General features: G+C 43.9%; 1 protein-coding gene across 1 annotated transcript in view; it reads right to left on the reverse strand.

The window, feature by feature from the left end:
* Window positions 1–10,296: 10,296 nt before the first annotated feature.
* Window positions 10,297–24,177, reverse strand: part of LOC126143997 (uncharacterized) — a 43,124-nt gene continuing 29,243 nt past the window's right edge. Inside the window, exon 2 of the mRNA XM_049915463.1 lies at window positions 10,297–11,277. Coding sequence (XP_049771420.1) covers window positions 10,387–11,268 — 882 coding nt within the window. The 5' untranslated portion in view covers window positions 11,269–11,277 and the 3' untranslated portion in view covers window positions 10,297–10,386. The remainder of the gene's footprint in view (window positions 11,278–24,177) is intronic.

The raw sequence follows: 24,177 nt of genomic DNA on the forward strand, positions 1-24,177 counted from the left end.
GCAAAATAACTGATGATGGACGAAGTAGAGAGGATATAAAATATAGATTGGCAATGGCAAGGAAAGCGTTTCTGAAGAAGAGAAATTTGTTAACATCGAGTATAGATTTAAGTGTCAGGAAGTCATTTCTGAAAGTATTTGTATGGAGTGTAGCCATGTATGGAAGTGAAACATGGACGGTAAATAGTTTGGACAAGAAGAGAATAGAAGCTTTTGAAATGTGGTGCTACAGAAGAATGCTGAAGATTAGATGGGTAGATCACATAACTAATGAGGAAGTATTGAATAGGATTGGGGAGAAGAGAAGCTTGTGGCACAACTTGACCAGAAGAAGGGATCGGTTGGTAGGACATGTTCTGAGGCATCAAGGGATCACCAATTTAGTATTGGAGGGCAGCGTGGAGGGTAAAAATCATAGGGGGAGACCAAGAGATGAATACACTAAGCAGATTCAGAAGGATGTAGGTTGCAGTAGGTACTGGGAGATGAAGAAGCTTGCACAGGATAGAGTAGCATGGAGAGCTGCATCAAACCAGTCTCAGGACTGAAGACCACAACAACAACACATGACATCTCTGCGGCTGGAAAAAAGATCCTGCAAGAAAGGGACCAACGACGACTGAAGAGAATCGTTCAACGTGACAGAAGTGCAATCCCTCCGCAAATTGCTGCAGAATTCAATGCTTGGCCATCAACAAATGTCAGCGTGTTAACCATTCAACGAAACGTCATCGATATGGTCTTTCGGAGCTGAAGGTCCTCTCATGTACCCTTGATGAATGCACGACACAAAAAAGCTTTACACCTCGGCTGGGCCCGTCAATATCGACATTGGACTGTTGATGACTGGAAACATGTTACCTAATCGGACGTGTCTCGTTTCAAATTGTATCGAGCGAATGGACGTGTACGGATATGGAAACAGCCTCATCAATCCATGGACCATGCTTGTCAGCAGGGGACTGTTCAGGTTTGTGGAGGCTCTGTAATGGTGTGAGGCTTGTGTAGTTGGAGTGATACGGAACCCCTGACACGTTTAGGTACGACTCTGGCAGGTGACCTGTAGGTAAGCATCCTGTCCGATCACCTGCATCCATTCATGTCCATTGTGCATTTCAACGAACATGGGCAATTCCAGCAGGACAATGCGACACCCCACACTTCCAGAATTGCTACAGAGTGACTCCAGGAGCACTATTCTGAGTTTAAACACTTCCGCTGCCCACCAAACTCCCCAAACATGAACATTATTGAGCATATCTGGGATGCCTTGCAACGTGTTGTTCAGAAGAGATCTCCACCCCCTCGCGCACTTGCGGATTTGTCTATAGCCCTGCAGGATTCATGATGTCAATGCCCTCCAGCACTACTTTAGACATTAGTCGAGTCCACGCCACGTCGTGTTGTGGAACTTCTGCATGCTCGCGGGGGGCCTGTACGATATTATGCAGGTATACCAGTTTCTTTAGTGTAGAAGCCTGGATAAGTATGGCGTAGTGTTCGCAAAAGCAGTTGGATTGCCAATGTTTTAAAGTTCGCTTACTTGTAATTTTGCTTGTTAGCAAGCTGTTTACTTTAAATATAATCAAAGTCCGTACCTTGTAGATCGCTTTTTATTATTTTGGTAAAGGGTTGGCAGAATCCGTTTCCCGACAACACTGTGAGTAGGTAATTGAATTCTATCTTACCTTAGGCCTTTTTGCAGTCCAGGAATGCTCTGGCTATCCGAGTTCTGTCGCCCAAGATAAATTTACGTCTCTACAATGTGCTAACAAATTTGTCGTCACATGATGCACTAGTTTCCTGTAGCGCCAAAATGTAATACTGGAAGCATTCTGCTATTTAAGGTGCAAGGTAATAACGTAATTTTTGCGTTTACAATATTCATGAATTTTATTTCGATCTTCTTTCCAATTAATGTGGCTATTCCATCTGAGACTTTTTCAGATAGCGAGTTCCAAGGAGTAGTACATTGAAGTTACCTGTCGTCTGTTGACCTGTGATGTGGCAGTATTGTGAATAAAATTCGACTGGCAAGTCGAACGATGTACTCCAGGACCACCTGTTGTTACTGTGTTACATCCATCTATCTCAAATATCATTAGTCTGATTCTCGTCTTCGGTAACTTTGTTTGGCATTGGAAAAACGTAGATGCAGTGTTTGATACTTATATAATCATAGGTATATAATTTGGTAAAAAGTTAAAAATACGACCTTTTTCATTAAACTTGATATGTACATTGAGGTAATCTATGAAATGGAGTCATACTTTAAGAATTTCTTACATTATTTGGTGCACTATTGCCTTTTATGATACCAGTGTTGGGAAATCACTGGCACAAATATGATGGTAGAGGGAAGACCATCTTGTTACATTTGTTATATTCGTCTTAATGCGTGTGATCTATTAGCTCTTCAAATATATGGGTTCAGTACACGTTTATACAGCAAATGAATTCGTAGTTGCCAATATGGACAACAATCAGCTGTATAATGGAACGACGACAACGAATATTCATACTGGACCGAGGCTCGAATCCGGATTTCTCGCTTATCGGGAACGGTCGTCTTACCATTTGGCTATCTTTTACTTTTTTAATGTTTTTTGCATGGCAGACTCTCTATCCGACTGAGCGAGCCATTTTCTTTTACTTTTTTTCGACTGAGCCTTTTTTAAAAAAAATACCATTACACTATTATTTGCGTTAATCACAGCTCCATTTATTTATTTATTTATTTATTCTGTTTTTTGGCTTTAAGAAGACTCTCAGCACCGGGCAGGTGGAGGAAAAGAGGGCAGGGGCAGAAGATCCGAGACCTGGGGCCCTATTCTGTATCGTTCATACCGATCAGTGTAGTAGGTTAGTCTCGGTAGTGACGTCATTTTCGGTTCCTTATCGAAATATCCTATTCAGTCAGTTTCTGAGACTTGTTACCGAACGGTCCTCCCACCGTTTTTATGACAATTGTACCGAGAGGTTTTGGATTTCGGTCTGGCCCTGTCGATCGGTGAGCTGTGGTTTATGTACACCTATAATTTGTTATTTTAAACATATTTAGCGGTTTTAGCTTTGGATTTAGTGATTGTGTTACTAAAGAATCACCAGAGGAAAATGAGTTCGTAATAGACTATTTTCCTTTGTTAGAGATAAGGTTAGGTTAGGTTGTTATTGTGAATGATTACATAATAAAAAACGTTTTCGGTCAATATTCTCTCAAAATACGTGTTATTTTCATGCAAATAAGAGTTTAAACATCATTAAATATTAAGCCATCGGCCCTGCTTACGTATATTACATGAGTGAGAACTGAAGTTACTAGTGCCTTTGTGTACTTTTTCCCACAAATGAGTTAGTTAGTAATTATCGAAATGTGTTTATAACTTTCAAGTAACAATGGAAAGCAATTATGTGAAGCCTGATATTGGAAACCTTCCAAACTATCACGCATTTATGACTTACGCAGCACCGTTTGGCAACGAAGTCGGCCTACGTTCCTCTACGGAATACTACAAGAATTGAGCAGTGTGTGTATATTGTTTGGTGTGGCCAAGTGGTTAGCGTGCGGGAATGCCATACGAAAGGCCACGGGTTTGTGCATGGGTGGATAAATTTTTTTTTTTTTTCCTCTTCATATATGCAACACGTTCTGAGCCATTGTTATTCGTGTAAGTTAAGATTTTTCTGCAATATTCGTTATTACTTACATGTAAGAGCGCACTTCCTCAGTAATGATTCGTGGTTTCTGTTTGTTTAAAATACGAAATATGAAATTGTTGGAGATGAAATTGCTGTGAGTGAAACAACCGACAGTGACCTTTATATTTTTTCTTGCCAGAAATAATTTAACATTTTTTCGTAATATGTAGCGATTTCCGAGTATGCGGTTAGATAGGAATCTAAAAGCACAATTTAAATTACTGGGAATGGAACTAGCAGCAGCCATCTTCATTATCTTGCTTGTCACACGTATTTATCTGTGATCGAATCCTCAACCACAGTAGACAGAGATGAAACATCTCTGCCGAAATATTTTTAGACTTTAGTACTATATACGAAACATTTTCATTCATGAGATGCATGTTATAAACTTGAACGAACTGCAGGAGCTCTCGAAAATGCGTTTTCTGTTTTCGATTTTGTTTTTATGACCCGAATCGTTGACGCATCATAAAGGGAAGTGGGCTACTTAATCACTTGGATCTCTAGGAGGGTGTTATAACCACATTCTGTTTATCTTCTTTTTCTTTGAAACTCTCAGAATAAATTTTTCGGGTGTTTTTATAGATATATTAATACAATGTGGTACTACACACTATGCCTAACTCATTTTCCGAAACGTAAAATCCAAAACGCGATGTCAGTGTGAATGAGAATAAGATGACAAAATACGGCATGTACGACAATTTGCAGAATACAGTCGAATACGCTATCGTTATTATGCATGCATGGAAACATGCGGTCAGAGAAACTGTAAAAATTTTTATGCGTTTCAGCTGAGAATCATGGACATGGATATACTGTGCTTGATACTGTTAAGGAGGAGGCAAGGGCGATGAAGGCGGGCACGTCAGTTCGATGGAATTCGGCGTCATGCGTTATGGCAACGTAAACGCAATTTTCGGTACTTGGAAGAATAGCGTGCCTGTGTCGTCTGCTAGCTGCTTTGTGTTCGTGGCGCTGTGCGCGCTGCAGTGCGCATGCTCTGATCTGCGGCCACTTGCTTTTGATTGGCTTGCGCGACACGAACCGACAACATCGCTTCGGTTCTCTAAACCCGAACGGTATCGCTACCGAAATGCATACTAAATAATGCAGCGACTCTAATTCGAGTACCAGACCGTTCGGTGCTATTGAGTACCGAAACGATCGGCACAATGGCGGAAAGACACAGAATAGGCACCTTGGCCAAAATGCCTCCCCCACATCTGTCACTGAGTAGCTACATTATTCCCATGTATACCCATATATACCTTAAACCGTAGAACAAAAATGAAGTAGTAATTAACGTAAAATAAATAATAGATAGCCACATCCAATGGTGTGCGAATGTGTGCGAGGCAGGTGGCGGCAAAGAGGGCAGGGGTCAAGAATTATGAGGTTTGGCCATGATGCCGTCCCCATACCTGTCACACACTCACATTTTTTGTAATATATCTTTTTTTTTCTTTTTTGAGAATGCTTTCAGTACCAGGCAGGCGGGGGCAAAGAGGGCAGGGGTCGAAGATCCGAGTCCTGGCCACAATGTCTCCACCATACCTGTCACTGAATATTTCCATTATTCCCATGTATTCCCAGATATGCCTTAAGCCATAGAACAAAACTGAAGTAGTAGTTAAGGTAAAATAAATAACAGATTGCCACTTCCAATGCCGTGAGTTCCTTGCAGGACATAACACATGCCACACAGGATAGCCGTGCAGTCTGAGGCGCCTTGCCATGGTTCGCGCAGCTCCCTCCTGTCGGAGGTTCGAGTTCTCCCTTGGGCATGGCTGTGTGTGTGTGGTCCTTAGTGTAAGTTAGTTTAAGTTAGATTAAGTAGTGTGTAAGCCTAGGGACCGATGACCTCAGCAGATTGGTCCCGTAGAACTTACCACAAATTTCCAAATTGCATAACTCATAATAGGCAAAAAGGTGACAGAAATAACCATAACAAACATTCATTCGTGCACTGGAGACATATGATATCTGTAAGCGGGCCATATATTTCTCAAGAAATGAAAGAAAATTCGGAGCCGGAGGAGTTTTGCCAAATTAGAACAGTTCTCATTTTAGAGCCAACATAAAAAATGGATTTTAGGAATAATAGAAAGGAACGAATAAGTATTCTGCTAGTAATCAATAAAACTGTCCACCTCTTTGTAGCTCACATAAAGCAACAGATAAATTTTGAAACCATTCCTTATATTTGTTATTCTTCTTCAACTTAAAATGTTCTTCTGAAATATAAAACATGTACTCTTCCAAGTTCCAAGTTTTGTTTGTTAACACATAAGACACGAACTGTCCCAGAAGCCACGAAAAACTGTTATTCTTTGCGGACGGGTAACATTTCCAGTCGGGTTGCAAAGCTTCAATTATCGGTATATGGCTTTCTGTGGTTCTGTTGATAAGCGCTAATTTCTTCCTAATCCAGTTCTAAATTCCGATTTTCTTTCCACATAAGAACATGTGCGCTACAGTTTCTACAAGATGACAGTTGTCGCAGTATGGAGATGGTCTCAATTTGATTTTCCATAATCGTTCCGCTGTGGGTATAGTTTCGTTGACGATGTCATCCCATATGGCACTAACTCTAGTTGATATTTTTCCAAATATTCATCCAGTTTTTAGCAGAATATTTTAACTGAACTGGGTTGTGAAGACAATTTCTGGTAATACAGTCATAAACGATTCTAGTGTCGGTTTGTGCCGGTGTAAGTCTTATATAGCTCCAATCGACATAGTACTTTCGGACGTAATCTAGGCTGGCATCTATATGTGCTACATTAACAGGAGCGTTCCTGTCCCCAGGATCTAACGAGAGGAACAGGAGTTTCGTAATGAATGTCTTAGTGACATGTATTAATTTAAAAATACGAGTTAGAAACAGTGCGTCACATCTAGATTTAACGTTGCCGTGTGGAAGCATACCTTGAATATATTTTGTTTCCGCACATACCAACACGCTGCAGATAGTAGTTTTCGTGCGGTGGTGTGCGGTATCGGTGAGACTGCTGCGACATGATATATTTTGCTAAGTTCAAATGGTTCAAGTGGCTCTAAGCACCATTGGACTTAACATCTGAGGTCATCAGTCCCCTAGACTTAGAACTACTTAAACCTACCTAACCTAAGGACAGCACACACATCCATGCCCGAGGCAGGATTCGAAAATGCGACTGTAGCAGCAGCGCGGTTCAGGACTAAAGCGCCTAGAACCCCTCGGTCGCAGCGGCCGGCGTTCAGTACTGAGAAAAAGTCCACACGTGTTGCAATTTAAAATTCAAAGTTACCAGCCACCATAACCGTATAACTGTACGATGAAGGGATTGCTTTGCGAACCAGATTCTCACAATCGTTGTTAATGAAGGATTTCATGTTGCGGTTCACAGATGAAACAAGCTACCACCTGAATAGACTCATGAATAAAAGGCGGTTTGAGCAGTGGTGGTTAGTAGCTAAAATTAGTGTGGGTGCTGCTCCAGAACGTTTTTAGCTTTTGTTTTGAATCGTGTAAAAGGAAACACACATCTACAAAAAGAATAATTATTCAGAAATGTTGATAAAAATCATGAAAAATTAAATAAAACATTTTTACTTACTTTAACCTAAATTGCTGCAGTTCCAGCTTGAAAATGAAATACATTCTTCTTCTTTTAATTTGGCAAAAATATCGACAGTATTTTTCCTTGATTTCTGGATGATAGTTGAGAAAATTTTTGACGTTTAAAAACACTGCAAACACATTTATTCTTTCGGAATTCATACTACTTGTTCAAACTTTTTGCTCTTTTGAGTGTTGAAAATCAGTGGTCTGTCTCTGTTGTAGTCATAGGAAGAGCCAAAAGGATTTTTATCAGTTTCATAATTTTATTGAGAACGTCATCCAGAATATTTTTAAGAGAAATTTCAGGGCTTCAATTAATTTGCAGTACTCATAAATATCATACCTACAGTATAAAACTTTCCTTCAGTTTTAAGCATATCTTTGTCAATCATGGGATACGCTTTAGTGGTCAATACTATCTCTTGTGTAGGTTGTTTATTCTTAGAACTAGTGAAGCATTTCTTGTTGAAAAATTTAGCGACTACTAAGTGTTTCATGGAAGACTATCCGCCCATTAATCAACTTTTTTTTTTACTTCTCATCTGCAACAATTGTAGCTTCTTAATGGAGAGATAGCTGTAAAACTTTAGCTGTTGAAGATCACTGGCCGTTAGAGATCACTCACAGTCACAGAACTTATTTTTTGAGGATGCAAGGTCATGGTTAAAGCTTACAGTAAAATAAAATAATTGTAAAAAAGAAACAAATACAATAGCTGGAAGCAGGATAGCAATTTAATTCTGCACTTTATCACATTCAAGATTATGGTGCATGGTTCTTAAGCACCACACACACGGAGTAAAGGAAAACTACAATATGCCAGCATGCCAGTGTCCTCCCCCCTGTCAGACTCGCGTGCAGCTTCCTATGCGCGCATGCGCACTGCCACACACCACGCCGATGGAAACGTGAAGCTCACAGTTCCACACACAGATTTTTTTATCGTTTTCATGTACTGGGAGATGCCAACTGACATTAGGGTAAAGCATTATGTTCTGTGCAAGATGAAGAAGGAATTAAAGAAAGAAGGACTCATTACACATTGAGGTGACAAAAACCAGGGGATATTTACTAATATAGTGTCGGAAGCCCGCCCGGCTAGACGCACTGTCTAACGCCCTGTGTAAGTAGGCTGTTTATGTTTTCTTATTGGCAACGTTACGTAGCGCTCTGTATGAAAATCACTGACTGTGCTGTGTGCAGCCTGTGGCTAGTTTGCATTGTTGTCTGCCATTGTAGTGTTGGGCAGCGGCAGCTGGATGTGAACAGCGCGTAGCGTTGCGCAGTTAGAGGTGAGCCGCCAGCAGTGGTGGATGTGTGGAAGGAAATGGCGGAGTTTTGAAATTACATATATTATGACTTTTGATGATATTAAGGTAAATACATTGTTTGTTCTCTATTAAAATCTTTCATTTGCTAACTATGCCTATCAGTAGTTAGTGCCTTCCGTAGTTTGAATCTTTTATTTAGCTGGCAGTAGTGGCGCTCGCTGTATTGCAGTAGTTCGAGTAACGAAGATTTTTGGTGAGGTAAGTGATTTGTGAAAGGTACAGGTTAATGTTAGTCAGGGCCATTCCTTTGTAGGGATTTCTGAAAGTCAGATTGCGTTGCGCTAAAAAATATTGTGTGTCAGTTTAAGCACAGTCATTGATAATTTTTCTAAGGGGACGTTTCACCTGCTTTCCGAGCGGGAAGGCGTGCTGGTCCCCGGCACGAATGCGCCCGGCGGGTTAGTACCGAGGTCCGGTGTGCCGGCCAACCTGTGGATGATTTTTAAGGCGGTTTTCCATCTGCTCGGCGAATGAGGGCTAGTTCCCCTTATTCCGCCTCAGTTACACTATGTCGGCGATTGCTGCACAAATATTGTCTTCACGTATTCGTACACCATAATTACTATACCACGAAAACATTGGGGTTACACTCATCTGGTATGAGACATTCTTGGGGGAAGGTCCACTGTGGCCGAACCGCGCAATTACGCTGGGTTCGGTGTGGGGCGGTGGGGAGGTGGGTGCACTGCTGTGGCCTGTTGTGGGGTTGTGAACCACTAAGAACTACTCCAGGACGAAGCCTCTCCGTCGTTTCTAGGTCCCCGGTTCAATACACAATACACACACACACAAGACGCAAAATCATAGCGACTCCTATTTTTCATTACAATTTTTTTCCAATTTCGCGAAGTTTCTTACTTTCACGTAAATATCCCAATAACTATGACCGTTAGCGAAATGATGGGCACATCACAATGAATCAGGCATATAAGTTACAAGTAAAGCAAAAATGAAATTTCTTTACCGAATAGCTTCTGTAAAATAGTTTGGGAGGGGTTGCAATGTGTGCGCGTCGATTCTGTCATCGCCGACCGGCCGAGAGGTGGCAAACACTTATCGGCCTCCCCTCCTGAAAAGACGAATAAACTCGCCCAGCTCTTTTGGGCGAAAACTGGACACGGCGCATTGGACAACGTATCCTGCGCTACCTATGCCTTGCGGATGACTTGTCAACACATTCTGACACGTCTGCCCCCTAGTGGTACGCTCTGCAACTGCTCCACAGAGTGTGATGCGAGTCGAAACTTGAAGAAATACACTGTCTACTGATAAGTGCCATTTTGCTGTAAGTTTTATAGTTTCCTTCTAGTTTTTTTTAAAAACTCCGGAGATACTTACGAGTAACCCTTTACTTTTGTTATGTCCTTACAGTTTTTTACTTTTATGTACATTTCAGCCACAAGCAATTAAGTTCGCAGCTCGTAGTCTAGTGGCCTGAGTTGCTGCATCTAGATCACGGGATCTTGGGTTCGATTCCTGGCCGGGTTGGGGATTTTCTCTGCCCCGGGACTGGGTGTTTGCTCTTACCATCATCATCATTCGCGACGTGGCGAGACTGGACATGGAAAGACTGGGAACTTACATGGGCGCTGATGATCACGATGTTGAGCGCCCTACAAACCATCATCATCACAAGCAACACATTTAAATCTCAAGTTAAAGAAAGAACTGTTTATTAATTTACGAAATAAAGAGAATTCAGAAGAATAACGACCGATTAATGTTTACTTCTTTCCGCCGCGGTGTTTAGAGCGCTTGAACGTTGTTGACCTCTTCATCACAACGCAAGCGCTCGAACACATCCTGGACGGTGTTTCGTAGGATGTCCTCGGCTGTGGCTGCAGCGTCTTTGCGGGCTCTGCCCGCAAACCACGTCACGATCTTGGAGAACAGCGGGTTCAGCTTCCCCATACCGGTAAGCCGGAGCTTCGGTTCTCCGAGGAAGCTGACCTCCGTCTCCAGGAGAGAGATGCTGCAGGTCTGTTGGCCGACGTCCATGGAAAATTTTACCCTGACCACACTCGGACCCATTTCTCCGTCGATCTTCCCGCTGAGCTTCAGAGGACCTACTTTCAATCTGTACTTGTTGTAACCCAGTTGTATAGTGCGCAGACCAATCCCAAAATCCATTATTATGTTGTCTTCGTTGCGGAAGACCTTGACGTCACCAACACGTGTAATAGAAGACAGGTCCCTAAACCAGCCTTCGGTTGCGTTCAATGCTAACGTAACACACAGGTAACCTATCCCTTTGCAAGAACTCTTATGGATATCAGGTAACTCAATCTGTCGCTTATTCTGAGAAATTATGTGCGATCTGATCAGGTGCAGGATGAAATCGGTCATTTGTTGCACGAACTGACTGTTGTTGGTGTCAAAATCTGAAGCTTCGCCTCCAGTACTGAACACTTGGATTTCAGCAGGAGAACGTTTCTCTACCTTTAGATCTGGATGACCTGAGAAGTCTCCAGCGTCCAGTGACAGCTTGAATCGTCTGGGAGATGCAAAGCTGTGATCTCTCTCTCGTAGGGCAGCCAGGTTTTCAGCGGCGTCTACATTAAGGCAGCTCAGTGACACACTACACAAAATGGCAATCGACACCGTCCAAAGGTTCACTGCAGAAATCATTGTGGTAACCTGGAACAAAAATACGAAACGAAACCACTGTATTGTATCGAAATAAATGGAACAAGCTTAAGAAAGAACAAATGTTATGTAAGAATTTGCTGTTAACCTAGATCGCATCACATAAAATTAGGATCGTCATAAATGACGTTTGCAGAGAAGTGGGTTCCTACAAGTAGATATAAAATGGAATTACCAGCCAATGTTAACCGTAAGTTTCGTCTGAAAACTACCCCTTAGGTCTTTTTGTTTCTGTTGGTAAATAGCACTATCACTCCGTCTTCAGGCCACAAGTGGCCCATCAGGGCCATCCGACCGCCGTATCATCCTCAGGTGAGGATGCGGATAGGAGGGGCGTGTGGTCAGCACACCGCTCTCCCGGTCGTTATGATGGTTTTCTTTGACCGGAGCCGCTACTATTCGGTCGAGTAGCTCCTCAATTGGCACCACGAGGCTGAGTGCACCCCTCTGTTGGTAAATGGCGAGATATTATTGTCATAACAGTACCTATAATTACTCTTAAAGTTTACATAATTATCGATTTTATCATCATCATTCAGTGCTGCATGGAAGTCCCCTCTACACTTTCCCACGAGGTACAGCATACAACCAAACGCCTCATGTTTTTTCCTATATATTTTCTAATATAATCTACTAGCCTTCAATTAGGTCCTCGATATTGCATATTTGAGCCATCAGCTATTTATATCTTAAACCCAAATATCTGCCTGTGTCCGCCTGCTTAGCTGGGTGGTAACGTGCTCTCCTTCCATACAAGCAGGCCCGGCTTCGATTCCCGGCCATGTTGGAGATTTTCTCTGCTCGGGGACTGGGTGTTGTGTTGTCCTCATCATCATTTCATCCTCATCACCGGCACGCGAGTTGCCCAATGCGACGTAGACTGAAATAAGAACTTCCCCAGATGGGGCCTCCTGGCCAAAGAGGCCATACGCTCATTTCATTTTTTTTTTTTCATCCACCGGTTTCGGTCTTGAACCATCTTCACGGATGAGGGTTAAAATGGTTTAAGCCATCATATTGCATTAGTCATTACTTAAAATATGTAATGCATGCCATGAATGTAAATCATTTTAACCCTCATCCGTGAAGATGATTCAAGACCGAAACCGGTAGATATTTGGGTTTAAAATATAAACAGCTGATTATTAAAATACTCATTTTATTCATAACTTAAAGACTGTTAACAGCCTTCTTCCAAAAATGTTTAAAATAGGGTCGTCGTCTGACAAGGGGACCTTAAAGTTTCGGAAATTCAGTTCGGGATGAGACTTCGAGGTTAGTCAAGGATGTCCACACATAAAACATGTAAAGCGCACTAGCGAGAAGATACCGAGAAAAATAGCTCTAAAGTTTTACGCGCAGCTCATATACCAGTCAATTGACGCATTCTGGCAGCACACAGAGTTGGCTGCGCTTGTAGTGTGGACTCACTCGCCACGCGGGCAGTCCGCGTTCGATCCCACTTTCGCGTAACTTTTAATTTGCTTTTTTACATTGCTTTAAAAATGAAAGTTTTTATTAATTATTGATTCTCGTGGTAGACAAGCTCATCCTGAATTATATGACGAAATTCTTCAGGATGACCAGAAAGTGATTCCTCCAAAACGTACTCCTCTTGTTCAATCCTGTGACGTCTATTTTTATAGATAGGTAAAAAGTCTAATAAAGCGTATGTACAAAATTGAACTTATCTGATTGAAAATAATAGAGAAATAAATTCCCGTGAAACTATATAAAATACAATTAATAGTGCATCATAAACTGTCATCAACGATTATTAACGAAATTGTCGAGTCGTTCGTGTAAACACTCGTCCTTCACAGATTGTGCAAGATGTCAAACTATCTTTGTTTTCAATGTTTTTATTATCATTCTGGTGCTTGTATTTAAAACACGAAATTTACAAATGTAAATGGAAATGCCGTGTGGCTAGGGCCTCCCGTCGGGTAGACCATTCGCCTGGTGCAAGTCTTTAGAGTTGAAACCATTTCGACGACTTGCGTGTCGATGGGGACGAAATGATGATGATAACGACAACACAACACCCAGTCCCTGAGCGGAGAAAATCTCCGACCCAGTCGGGAATCGAACCCGGGCCGTTAGGCATGACATGCCGTCACGCTGTCAACTCATCTACCAGGGGCGGACAATTGACAAATATAAACGATATTATAAATGTGTTTGTATAAATAAAAAACCACCTGAAACTTTCTCACAGTGGTAATTAAAGCCTTAATTCACCTCCATTAAAATGCATTTGAAATTATTCAACTTTTTAAAAAGACTATATTAATCATAATTCACATTTTACGTATTAATTGTAACAGTCATTTCACAAATTAAATAAAATTCGTTATCATTAATTGATAACGTTTTAGGTCATTAACTTTATTTAGAAGTTGTTATGATTTTTAAAACAATTAAGAAAAAACAAATGAAATGTTACCCAAGGGTAAGTGAATTTGCTACAGGCACAGCGATTCTGCTACGCTATCAGTTGATCGATGGATAAGAGCCCTTTTTCTCGGAATCTTCTGTGTGGAGCAGTTTAAAACTTTTGTGGGTGGACGCCTGGAGGTATATCACTATCCCCCGAAGTTTCATCTTTGATTTCCCTAAATCGCTACAGCAAAATGACCAAACGGTTCCTTTGAAAGGGCACGGCCAATTTCCTTCCCCATCTTTGACACAATCCGAGCTTGCGCTCCGCCTCTAATCACTTTGTTTTCGGTAGGACGTTAAACTCTAATCTTCCTTATACACTCCTGGAAATTGAAATAAGAACACCGTGAATTCATTGTCCCAGGAAGGGGAAACTTTATTGACACATTCCTGGGGTCAGATACATCACACTGACAGAACCACAGGCACATAGACATAGGCAACAGAGCATGCACAATGTCGGCACTAGTACAGTGTATATCCACCTTTCGCAGCAATGCAGGCTGCTATTCTCCCATGGAGACGATCGTAGAGATGCTGGATGTAGTCCTGTGCAACGGCTTGCCATACCATTTCCACCTGGCGCCTCAGTTGGACCAGCGTTCGTGCTGGACGTGCAGACCGCGTGAGACGACGCTTCATCCAGTCCCAAACATGCTCAATGGGGGACAGATCCGGAGATCTTGCTGGCCAGGGTAGTTGACTTACACCTTCTAGAGCACGTTGGGTGGCACGGGATACATGCGGACGTGCATTGTCCTGTTGGAACAGCAAGTTCCCTTGCCGGTCTAGGAATGGTAGAACGATGGGTTCGATGACGGTTTGGATGTACCGTGCACTATTCAGTGTCCCCTCGACGATCACCAGTGGTGTACGGCCAGTGTAGGAGATCGCTCCCCACACCATGATGCCGGGTGTTGGCCCTGAGTGCCTCGGTCGTATGCAGTCCTGATTGTGGCGCTCACCTGCACGGCGCCAAACACGCATACGACCATCATTGGCACCAAGGCAGAAGCGACTCTCATCGCTGAAGACGACACGTCTCCATTCGTCCCTCCATTCACGCCTGTCGCGACACCACTGGAGGCGGGCTGCACGATGTTGGGGCGTGAGCGGAAGACGGCCTAACGGTGTGCGGGACCGTAGCCCAGCTTCATGGAGACGGTTGCGAATGGTCCTCGCCGATACCCCAGGAGCAACAGTGTCCCTAATTTGCTGGGAAGTGACGGTGCGGTCCCCTACGGCACTGCGTAGGATCCTACGGTCTTGGCGTGCATCCGTGCGTCGCTGCGGTCCGGTCCCAGGTCGACGGGCACGTGCACCTTCCGCCGACCACTGGCGACAACATCGATGTACTGTGGAGACCTCACGCCCCACGTGTTGAGCAATTCGGCGGTACGTCCACCCGGCCTCCCGCATGCCCACTATACGCCCTCGCTCAAAGTCCGTCAACTGCACATACGGTTCACGTCCACGCTGTCGCGGCATGCTACCAGTGTTAAAGACTGCGATGGAGCTCCGTATGCCACGGCAAACTGGCTGACACTGACGGCGGCCGTGCACAAATGCTGCGCAGCTAGCGCCATTCGACGGCCAACACCGCGGTTCCTGGTGTGTCCGCTGTGCCGTGCGTGTGATCATTGCTTGTACAGCCCTCTCGCAGTGTTCGGAGCAAGTATGGTGGGTCTGACACACCGGTGTCAATGTGTTCTTTTTTCCATTTCCAGGAGTGTATTTCCTTCCAAGTTAATAATTTTGCTATGTATCTCTCTATTCCTCGCTAAGCAACCAATAGTTTTCGAATGGGTTTCCTCTCACTGCCAGAAGAAAAAACCAGTAATACACACAGACATATCAAACGCCTAGTTTACGAAACCCTGTTTAGTTTTCCAAAATCTAGTTTTACTCTTCGCTTTTTTTTTTTTTTTGTTCATTATCGATTCGGCTCCAATTTCCGCAGATACAAAAACTCAAGTGGTTTTACGACTTCATTGTTCATTTGTGCCTTACCTTTTTGATGCGCTTTACATTATTTTAATGTTACTATAACTGATTTTATAGGCTACTTTCAAATTTTTCCTATCTTCCAATGTTATGCGCAAAATTAAAATGATTCTAGTATGTTCCAGTAATTCGTACTCTTCTCTTCTTTCCAATTTAAGAATGTGTAAACTTCCCACATACAACCCAGAAAAATCACAAAATTTCTAAGATCTACGTGCATCAATGCTCATGTCTCAACAGCATATTAAAAATTGATAATGTACGTGAAAATGGAGCTTTCGTTTTGTGTGTTTCAACTAGTCTGATGAAGTACTCTAACATCCCAAAACAATTATATGTAAATATTTCGTCTTTTTCCTAATTTTGTAATAGAATTAATTTTTGCATATGAGTGAACTTGTTGTAAATGACACTTTTAATTTTTTTCTGTGTAATAACACGTATTTTCAGTTCGTTGTGATTTATTGGGCTCTGCCAGCATGAAGGTTGTCTTCGTAATGTCTTTGGAAGACAGCCTGCTCGGAACTCCAGTCTGGGAGTCTGGGCTATTACGTCTCGAACTACTCCATACTATAAAGGAAGGTGTCACTCTCGCAAACAATCGTGAATCGGAATACCATGTTTAGCGGGCACACTCCATTTGTTCATCTTTGAGTACCAGCGTTGTCTCACTGGGCTGTGGACTGTTACGACTTCGTAACAAGCCGTTCGCATCGAAACAGAGAGTTTGAATCATTCTGGAGCCGATGGGACATTTCTTTGATTGGTCCACTCCATCATATTTGCAATGTCGAATGTAGTAATAATGATCATTTTACGAAATTTGATTTGTAAGATGTCCTGTCTGACTGCAACAGCAATAAATTCCATGTAACGTAATTTTGTATGCGTCGTGCACCTGATATGTAAATGCAGGTTTTTGCATCGAGTTACTGGAATATAATTTCCTCGGGTTTCCGGTTTGGCCAGTTGGTAGTCTGTCCGCCGTGTTTCGGAAACATACATCCTCTTCCTATGTTTTTTCATTCATAAAGAACTACATTTACGTCTACAAATGCATATACGTATACATCTATACTCCGCAAAGCAGTGTGCATGGCAGAGGGTACTGCCCACCGTGCTACCTATTAGGGTTACTTCCATTCCTTCCGTATGGAGAGAGGAAGAATGATTGCTTGAAAACCTCTGTGTAAGGTGTAATCAGTTTAATATTGTCTTGAAGGTTCGTACGGAAGCGCTGGGTAGTGATGTAGTATATTCCTAGTTTCCTCACTCAATACTGGCTCTTGACATTTTTTAAGTGTATTTTCGCGGAGTAATTGGCGTAAATCTTCAAGAGTCTTTCACTTCAAGTTTCCTAGCATTTTCGTGACACTTGCATGCGTATCAAATAATCCTGTGACGATTACTTCGCTCTTCTTTTCTGTTCGGCAAATATCCCCTGTTACCCCTACCTGATATGGGACCCACACACTTGCACAGTATATAAGGGGCTGCCAAATGAAAACGAGAGAGTTGAAAAAATTAACTATCCGTTCGAAAGCGATCGCCATAACAGTTAATGGATTTATCCCACTGTGAGACTGGACGGTCAATGCCTTCACCGAAAGACATTTGCGGTTGTCTACGGAACAGTGCAATTTATATGTAATCCAAAAGAACATATGATCTTTTCCTTTCGGGCCAAGGGTGGATGTATTTCCGAAATGACTATGTTGGTCAACAGTTCCGGTACATGGCAAAGCAACATTGTCCAAAAGTGGCGTCTAGGCACGTTTGGTATCCAAGCGTGCACCTTTTCATCCGAAGCTAATAAACGGCCGCTTATGCCATTCTACAGGGCGACAAATATATGGAAATCGTATGTGGAGGGATTGTGACTGTATGGCGGAAGTGTAAGGACTTCCCAGCGAAAGTTCTGCGACGTAATCGAAACAACCTCGGCAACATGTGGGGTCGCCCACATCCTCCATACAGTCCCGATCTCTGCCCTTGCCATTTCCGTATTTTTGGAGCCTTGAAGAAATACATTAGCAGCCGTCGATTTGCTTCGGATGAAGAGATGCACTCCACGGATGCAGTCATAGTTCCGCGCCGGCCGCTGCGGCCGAGCGGTTCTAGGTGCTTCAGTCCGGAACCGCGCTGATGCTACAGTCGCAGGTTCGTATCCTGCCTCGGGCATGGCAGTGTGTGATGTCCTTAGGTTAGTTAGGTTAAGTAGTTCTAAGTCTAGGGGACTGATGACCTGAGATTGTTAAGTACCGTACTGCTTAGAGCCATGTGCTCCATTCATAGTGCCGCAGGCAACCGCGAAGATTTTTCCATGAAGGCATTAACAATCTTGTGTTACGGTGGGGTACATTTGTTGACAGTTATGACGATTATTTCTCTTAATAAATGGTTTACTTCCTTTTTTCCCATCTGTCTCGTTTTTGACTGCCTTATACATACACTGTCCAGCCACATTAATGTGTCAAATACCTGAGTAACCACCTTTTTGCGGCGCGGACCTCTGCGAGACGTACAGGAAGAGAGTCAACGAGATGCTGGAAGGTATCGACAGGGATGTGGAACCATGCCGACTCCAATGCCGTGGCCAACTGCGCTGTATTTCTAGATTGGGGATACAAGGCGCCAACAGTCTGATCACGGTGGTCTCACATTTCTCGTCTGGGCTTAAATCCGGGAAGTTTGACGTGGAGGGATTAGGGCAAACTCAACCTAATGCTCTTCGAACCACGCATGTACACTGAAACCTGCGGACACGTAGCACTGTCCTGCTGGTATATTGCCTAGTTCCGAGGAAAACTAACTGCATATAGGGGTGGACAGGATCCCAAGGATGGACGCATCTTGTATTGGTCCATTGTGCCTTCCAGAATGACGTGATAACCCAGGGAATGCCACTAAAACATTCTCCAGACCATAACGCTCTCTCCTGCGGCCTGAACCGTTCCGAGGATTGTAGCATGGTGTTTGCCATGTGTCCGATAGAACATAAATGTGGTTCATCTGGAAAGTCAATGTTTGTATCACCTGACATATGTGAATTAGAGTGATAAACATTGGGATGACAAAAGTCATGGTGTACCTCCTAATACCGCGTCGAACCTCCTTTTGCCCGGCTTAATGCAACAACTCGACGAAGCCCCTGCAGAAATTTTGAGCCACGCTGCCTCCTACAGCAGTCCATAGCAGTGAAAGTGTTGCCGGTGCAGGACTTTCTGCACGAACTGACCTCTCGACTACGTCCCACAGAGTTCGATGGGATTCACGTCGGGCGACCTGAGTGGCAAAATCATTTGCTCGAACTGTCCAGAATGTTCCTCAGACCAGTCGCTAATAATTGTGGCACTGTGACATCGCGCATTGTCACACATAAAAGTTCCTTCGTCGTTAGGAAAAGCCCGCATCTCGTGGTCGTGCGGTAGCGTTCTCGCTTCCCACGCCCGGGTTCCCGGGTTCGATTCCCGGCGGGGTCAGGGATTTTCTCTGCCTCGTGATGGCTGGGTGTTGTGTGCTGTCCTTAGGTTAGTTAGGTTTAAGTAGTTCTAAGTTCTAGGGGACTGATGACCATAGATGTTAAGTCCCATAGTGCTCAGAGCCTCGTTTGGAAAAATGAAATCGATGAATGGCTGCAAATGGTCTTTGGGTAGCCGAACATAACCATCCCAAGTCAATGGTTGGTTCAGTTGGACCAGAGGACCCGGTCCATTCCATGTAAACACAGTGGATGTCTACTTACGGTGTTGACGTGCACGTGCTGTAGGAATCAGCATGGGTTTCGAAAAAGACGGTCGTGTGAAACCCAGCTCGCGCTGTTCGTCCACGAGACTCAGAGGGCCATAGACACAGGTTCACAGGTAGATGCCGTGTTTCTTGATTTCCGCAAGGCGTTCGATACAGTTCCCCACAGTCGTTTAATGAACAAAGTAAGAGCATATGGACTATCAGACCAATTGTGTGATTGGATTGAGGAGTTCCTAGATAACAGGACGCAGCATGTCATTCTCAATGGAGAGAAGTCTTCCGAAGTAAGAGTGATTTCAGGTGTGCCGCAGGGGAGTGTCATAGGACCGTTGCTATTCACAATATACATAAATGACCTGGTGGATGACATCGGAAGTTCACTGAGGCTTTTTGCAGATGATGCTGTGGTGTATCGAGATGTTGTAACAATGGAAAATTGTACTGAAATGCAGGAGGATCTGCAGCGAATTGACGCATGGTGTAGGGAATGGCAATTGAATCTCAATGTAGACAAGTGTAATGTGCTGCGAATACACAGAAAGATAGATCCTTTATCATTTAGCTACAAAATAGCAGGTCAGCAACTGGAAGCAGTTAATACCATAAATTATCTGGCAGTACGCATTAGGAGTGATTTAAAGTGGAATGATCATATAATGTTGATCGTCGGTAAAGCAGATGCCAGACTGAGATTCATTGGAAGAATCCTAAGGAAATGCAATCCGAAAACAAAGGAGGTAGGTTACAGTACGCTTGTTCGCCCACTGCTTGAATACTGCTCAGCAGTGTGGAATCCGTACCAGATAGGGTTGATAGAAGATATAGAGAAGATCCAACGGAGAGCAGCGCGCTTCGTTACAGGATCATTTAGTCATCGCGAAAGCGTTACGGAGATGATAGATAAACTCCAGTGGAAGACTCTGCAGGAGAGACGCTCAGTAGCTCGGTACGGGCTTTTGTCAAAGTTTCTAGAACATACCTTCACCGAAGAGTCAAGCAGTATATTGCTCCCTCCTACGTATATCTCGCGAAGAGACCATGAGGATAAAATCAGAGAGATTAGAGCCTACACAGAGGCATACCGACAATCCTTCTTTCCACGAACAATACGAGACTGGAATAGAAGGGAGAACCGATAGAGGTACTCAAGGTACCCTCCGCCACACACCGTCAGGTGGCTTGCGGAGTATGGATGTAGATGTAGATGTAGATGTACTAGTCGTCGACGCCGACGAAGAGCACTCAGCGTGGGTGCACGAACCAGGCGTTTGCCGTGGAGGCTCATACGCAGAAACGTTCGCTGAACGATCGTTGAGGAGTCACTGTTTGTAGCCCCTCGGTTCACATGGGTGGCCAGTTGCCCAACAGTTGCACGTCTATTCGCCTGTACACATCTCCGCAGTCGTCGTTCACCCGCTTTTGGACAATGTCACTTTGCCACAGCGGCGCGGGAACTGTTTACAAACTTAGCCATTCCGGAAACGCATCCACCCTTGGCCCAAAAGGCAAAAATCATACTCTTTTTGACGTCAGATAAATGGCACTGTTTCCACAATAAGACAACGACTGCACTGTTATCCGCGTCCCCCCGACAACTTTTGTATACCCTCCACTGCTAGTACTTCCACCTGCCAGCTGTGTGTGACTTTGAACGCGGAGTGGTAGTTGAACAAGGGGGCACTTCCTCCTGCCGTCTCTGAGTGGTTATCGCACGTTTACGTCGAATATGGGAGGTGGCCATATTAACGTGACCGAACCGTGTGTTACTAAATGGGTATCCCGGTTCACGGTATCCGATTCCAGGTGTAGGCTGCCTATCTAACGGCTATCAGGGCCAACAGAAATTTGCTTCTCAGCATTTCATATAACAGCACAGCGAATTTTAAATACTACTCATTTAGAAGTATGTACTCACAATCTACTCATTAAGAGGTATAATGTTATGTTAAAGATTTAACACGGCAAGACAATCATTACAGTTAGAAACTGTATTTGTCTTGAGGTAGCATAACTCACCATACGCAAAAACGCAGAATATATTCATCCAGCACTTGAGAGTGAGAGCACTCTACACATAATTTCAAACCCTTGCGAAACTTTCTCGTGGACACCCCCGGCGAAATTATCAAGGAAAAAACTCTATCGCTTGCTATATTTTCACTGGGTGTGCAGTAAAACTTACCAGCCATGAAGGTTTAAATTGTTACTTCTTTACTACAGACGCTACTTGTAACACATTTTGCAGACAGTATCCACATGAGCCACTGACAATATGTGCGATATTGTACTGAGTTGACAAAAGGTCGTGGGATAGCGATGTGCACGTGGTGGTAGTATCGCTTACACAAGGTATAAATGGCAGTGTATTGGACTAGCTGTCATTTGTAGTAAGATGATTTGTGTGAAAAGGTTTCTGACTTGATTGTAATCGCATGATGGGAATTAACAGACTTTGAACGCGGAATGGTAGTTGGAGCTAGACGCATGGGACATTCCATTTCGGATCGTTAGGAAATTCAATATTCCGAGATCCGCAGTGTCAAGAGTGTGTCGAGAATACAACATTCCAGGCATTACCTCTCACTGCAGACGGCCTTCACTTAACGGCTGAGAGGAACGGCGTTTGCGTAGAGTTGTCAGTGCTAACAGACAAGCAACACTGCTTGAAATAACCGCAGAAATCAATGTGGGACGTACGACGAACGTATCAGCTAGGACAGTGCTGCCAAATTTGGTCGTTAGTGGACAATGGCAGCAGACGACCAACATGAGTGTTGTTGGTAATACCGCGACATCGCCTACAGCGTCTCTTCTGGGGTTGTGACCATATCGATGGGACCCTAGACGACTGGAAAACAGTGGCCTGGTCAGATAAGTCCCGATTTCAGTTGGTAAGAACTGATAGTAGGGCTCGAGTGAGGCGCAGACTGCAAGAAGCCGTCCGCCTGCTCGCCTCCCTTGCAAGTGGGTGCGGGTTCGATTGCCGGACGGCTTGGAGATTTTTTTTCGCTCGGGGGCTGGGAGTTGTGTTGTCCTCATCGTCCTTTCATCCTCATCACCGGCGCGCAAGTCGCCCATTGTGGCGTCGACTGAAATAAGACTTGCATTTGGCGGCCGAACTTCCCCAGATGGGGCCTCCCGGCCAACGATGCCACACGCTCAGATCATTTCCCAAGAAGCCATGGATCCAAGTTGTCAACCGCGCACTTGTGAAAGGTGGTGGTGGCTCCATAATGGTGCTGGCTGTGTTTACATGGAATGTTCAAAAAATGTTCAAATGTGTGTGAAATCTTATGGGACTTAACTGCTAAGGTCGCCAGTCCCTAAGCTTACGCACTACTTAACCTAAATTATCCTAAGGACAAATACACACACCCATGCCCGAGGGAGGACTCGAACCTCCGCCGAGACCAGCCACACAGTCCATGACTGCAGCGCCCTAGACCGCTCGGCTAACCCCGCGCGGCATACATGGAATGGACCGGGTCCTCTGGTCCAACTGAACCAACCATTGACTTAGAACGGTTATGTTCGACTACCCGAAGACCATTTGCAGCCGTTCATGGATTTCATGTTCCCAAACAGCGAAGGAACTTTTATGTTTGACAATGCGCAATGTCACAGTGTCACAACTATTAGCGACTGGTCTGAGCAACCTTCTGGACAATTCGAGCAAATGATTTGACCACTCATATCGCCCGACGTGAATCCCATCGAACTCTGTGGGACATAATCGAGAGATCAGTTCGTGCAGAAAATCCTGCACCGGCAACGCTTTCACTGCTATGGACTGCTGTAGGAGGCAGCGTGGCTCAATATTTCTGCAGGCGTTTCGTCGAGTTGCTGCATTACGCCGCCGGCCGGTGTGGCAGTGCGGTTCTAGGCGCTTCAGTCTGGAACCGCGTGACCGCTACGGTCGCAGGTTCGAATCCTGCCTCGGGCATGGATGTGTGTGATATCCTTAGGTTAGTTACGTTTAAGTAGTTCTAAGTTCTAGGGGACTGCTGACCACAGAAGTTCAGTCCCATAGTGCTCAGAGCCTTTTGAACCATTTTTTGCATTACGCCGGGCAAAAGGAGGTTCGACACGGTATTAGGAGGTATCCCATGTCTTTTGTCACCCCATGTATACCACTGTAATTCACATATGTCAGGTGATACAAACACTGAGACGCATGAAAAACTAGCTCTTACTTAAAACGGGCAGACAACTCTTATACCGCGTTAGATAATGAGAGTGCTTAGCGATTTTCAACAAACGTTAACATTGGTTTCAAACCTTTTCGATATTTTTCTCGCTTACATGGTTACCATCTAATATTTAGGTCGCTAACTCTTTTGCAGTCTGAAGTTTGATGCTGTTTTATACATGGAAGCTCTATTCTGTATAGAAATGGGGGTTTACTGGTGTTCTATAATGGATAGCATCAGTGTTTTGTAAGCAGTTTGCTTTGCAAACTAAATGTATTTTCCCCGTATCCTACCAATGAAACGAAGTCTTTCATCTGCTCTACGTACGACTGGGCCCATGTGATTATTCCATTTCGTATTCCTAAGAGTTGCTACATCCAGGTGTTGGTATGGGTTGAGTCATTCAAACTGCGACTGAGTATAGTCATATATTGCGGTTTTGCGTTGGGGAGATGGGAGGAAAGAATATGTCTTCGGAAACGTGAAGGACGAATAGAAAATTGAC

Source organism: Schistocerca cancellata, chromosome 2, assembly GCF_023864275.1.
Source record: "Schistocerca cancellata isolate TAMUIC-IGC-003103 chromosome 2, iqSchCanc2.1, whole genome shotgun sequence".
NCBI lineage: Eukaryota > Metazoa > Arthropoda > Insecta > Orthoptera > Acrididae > Schistocerca > Schistocerca cancellata.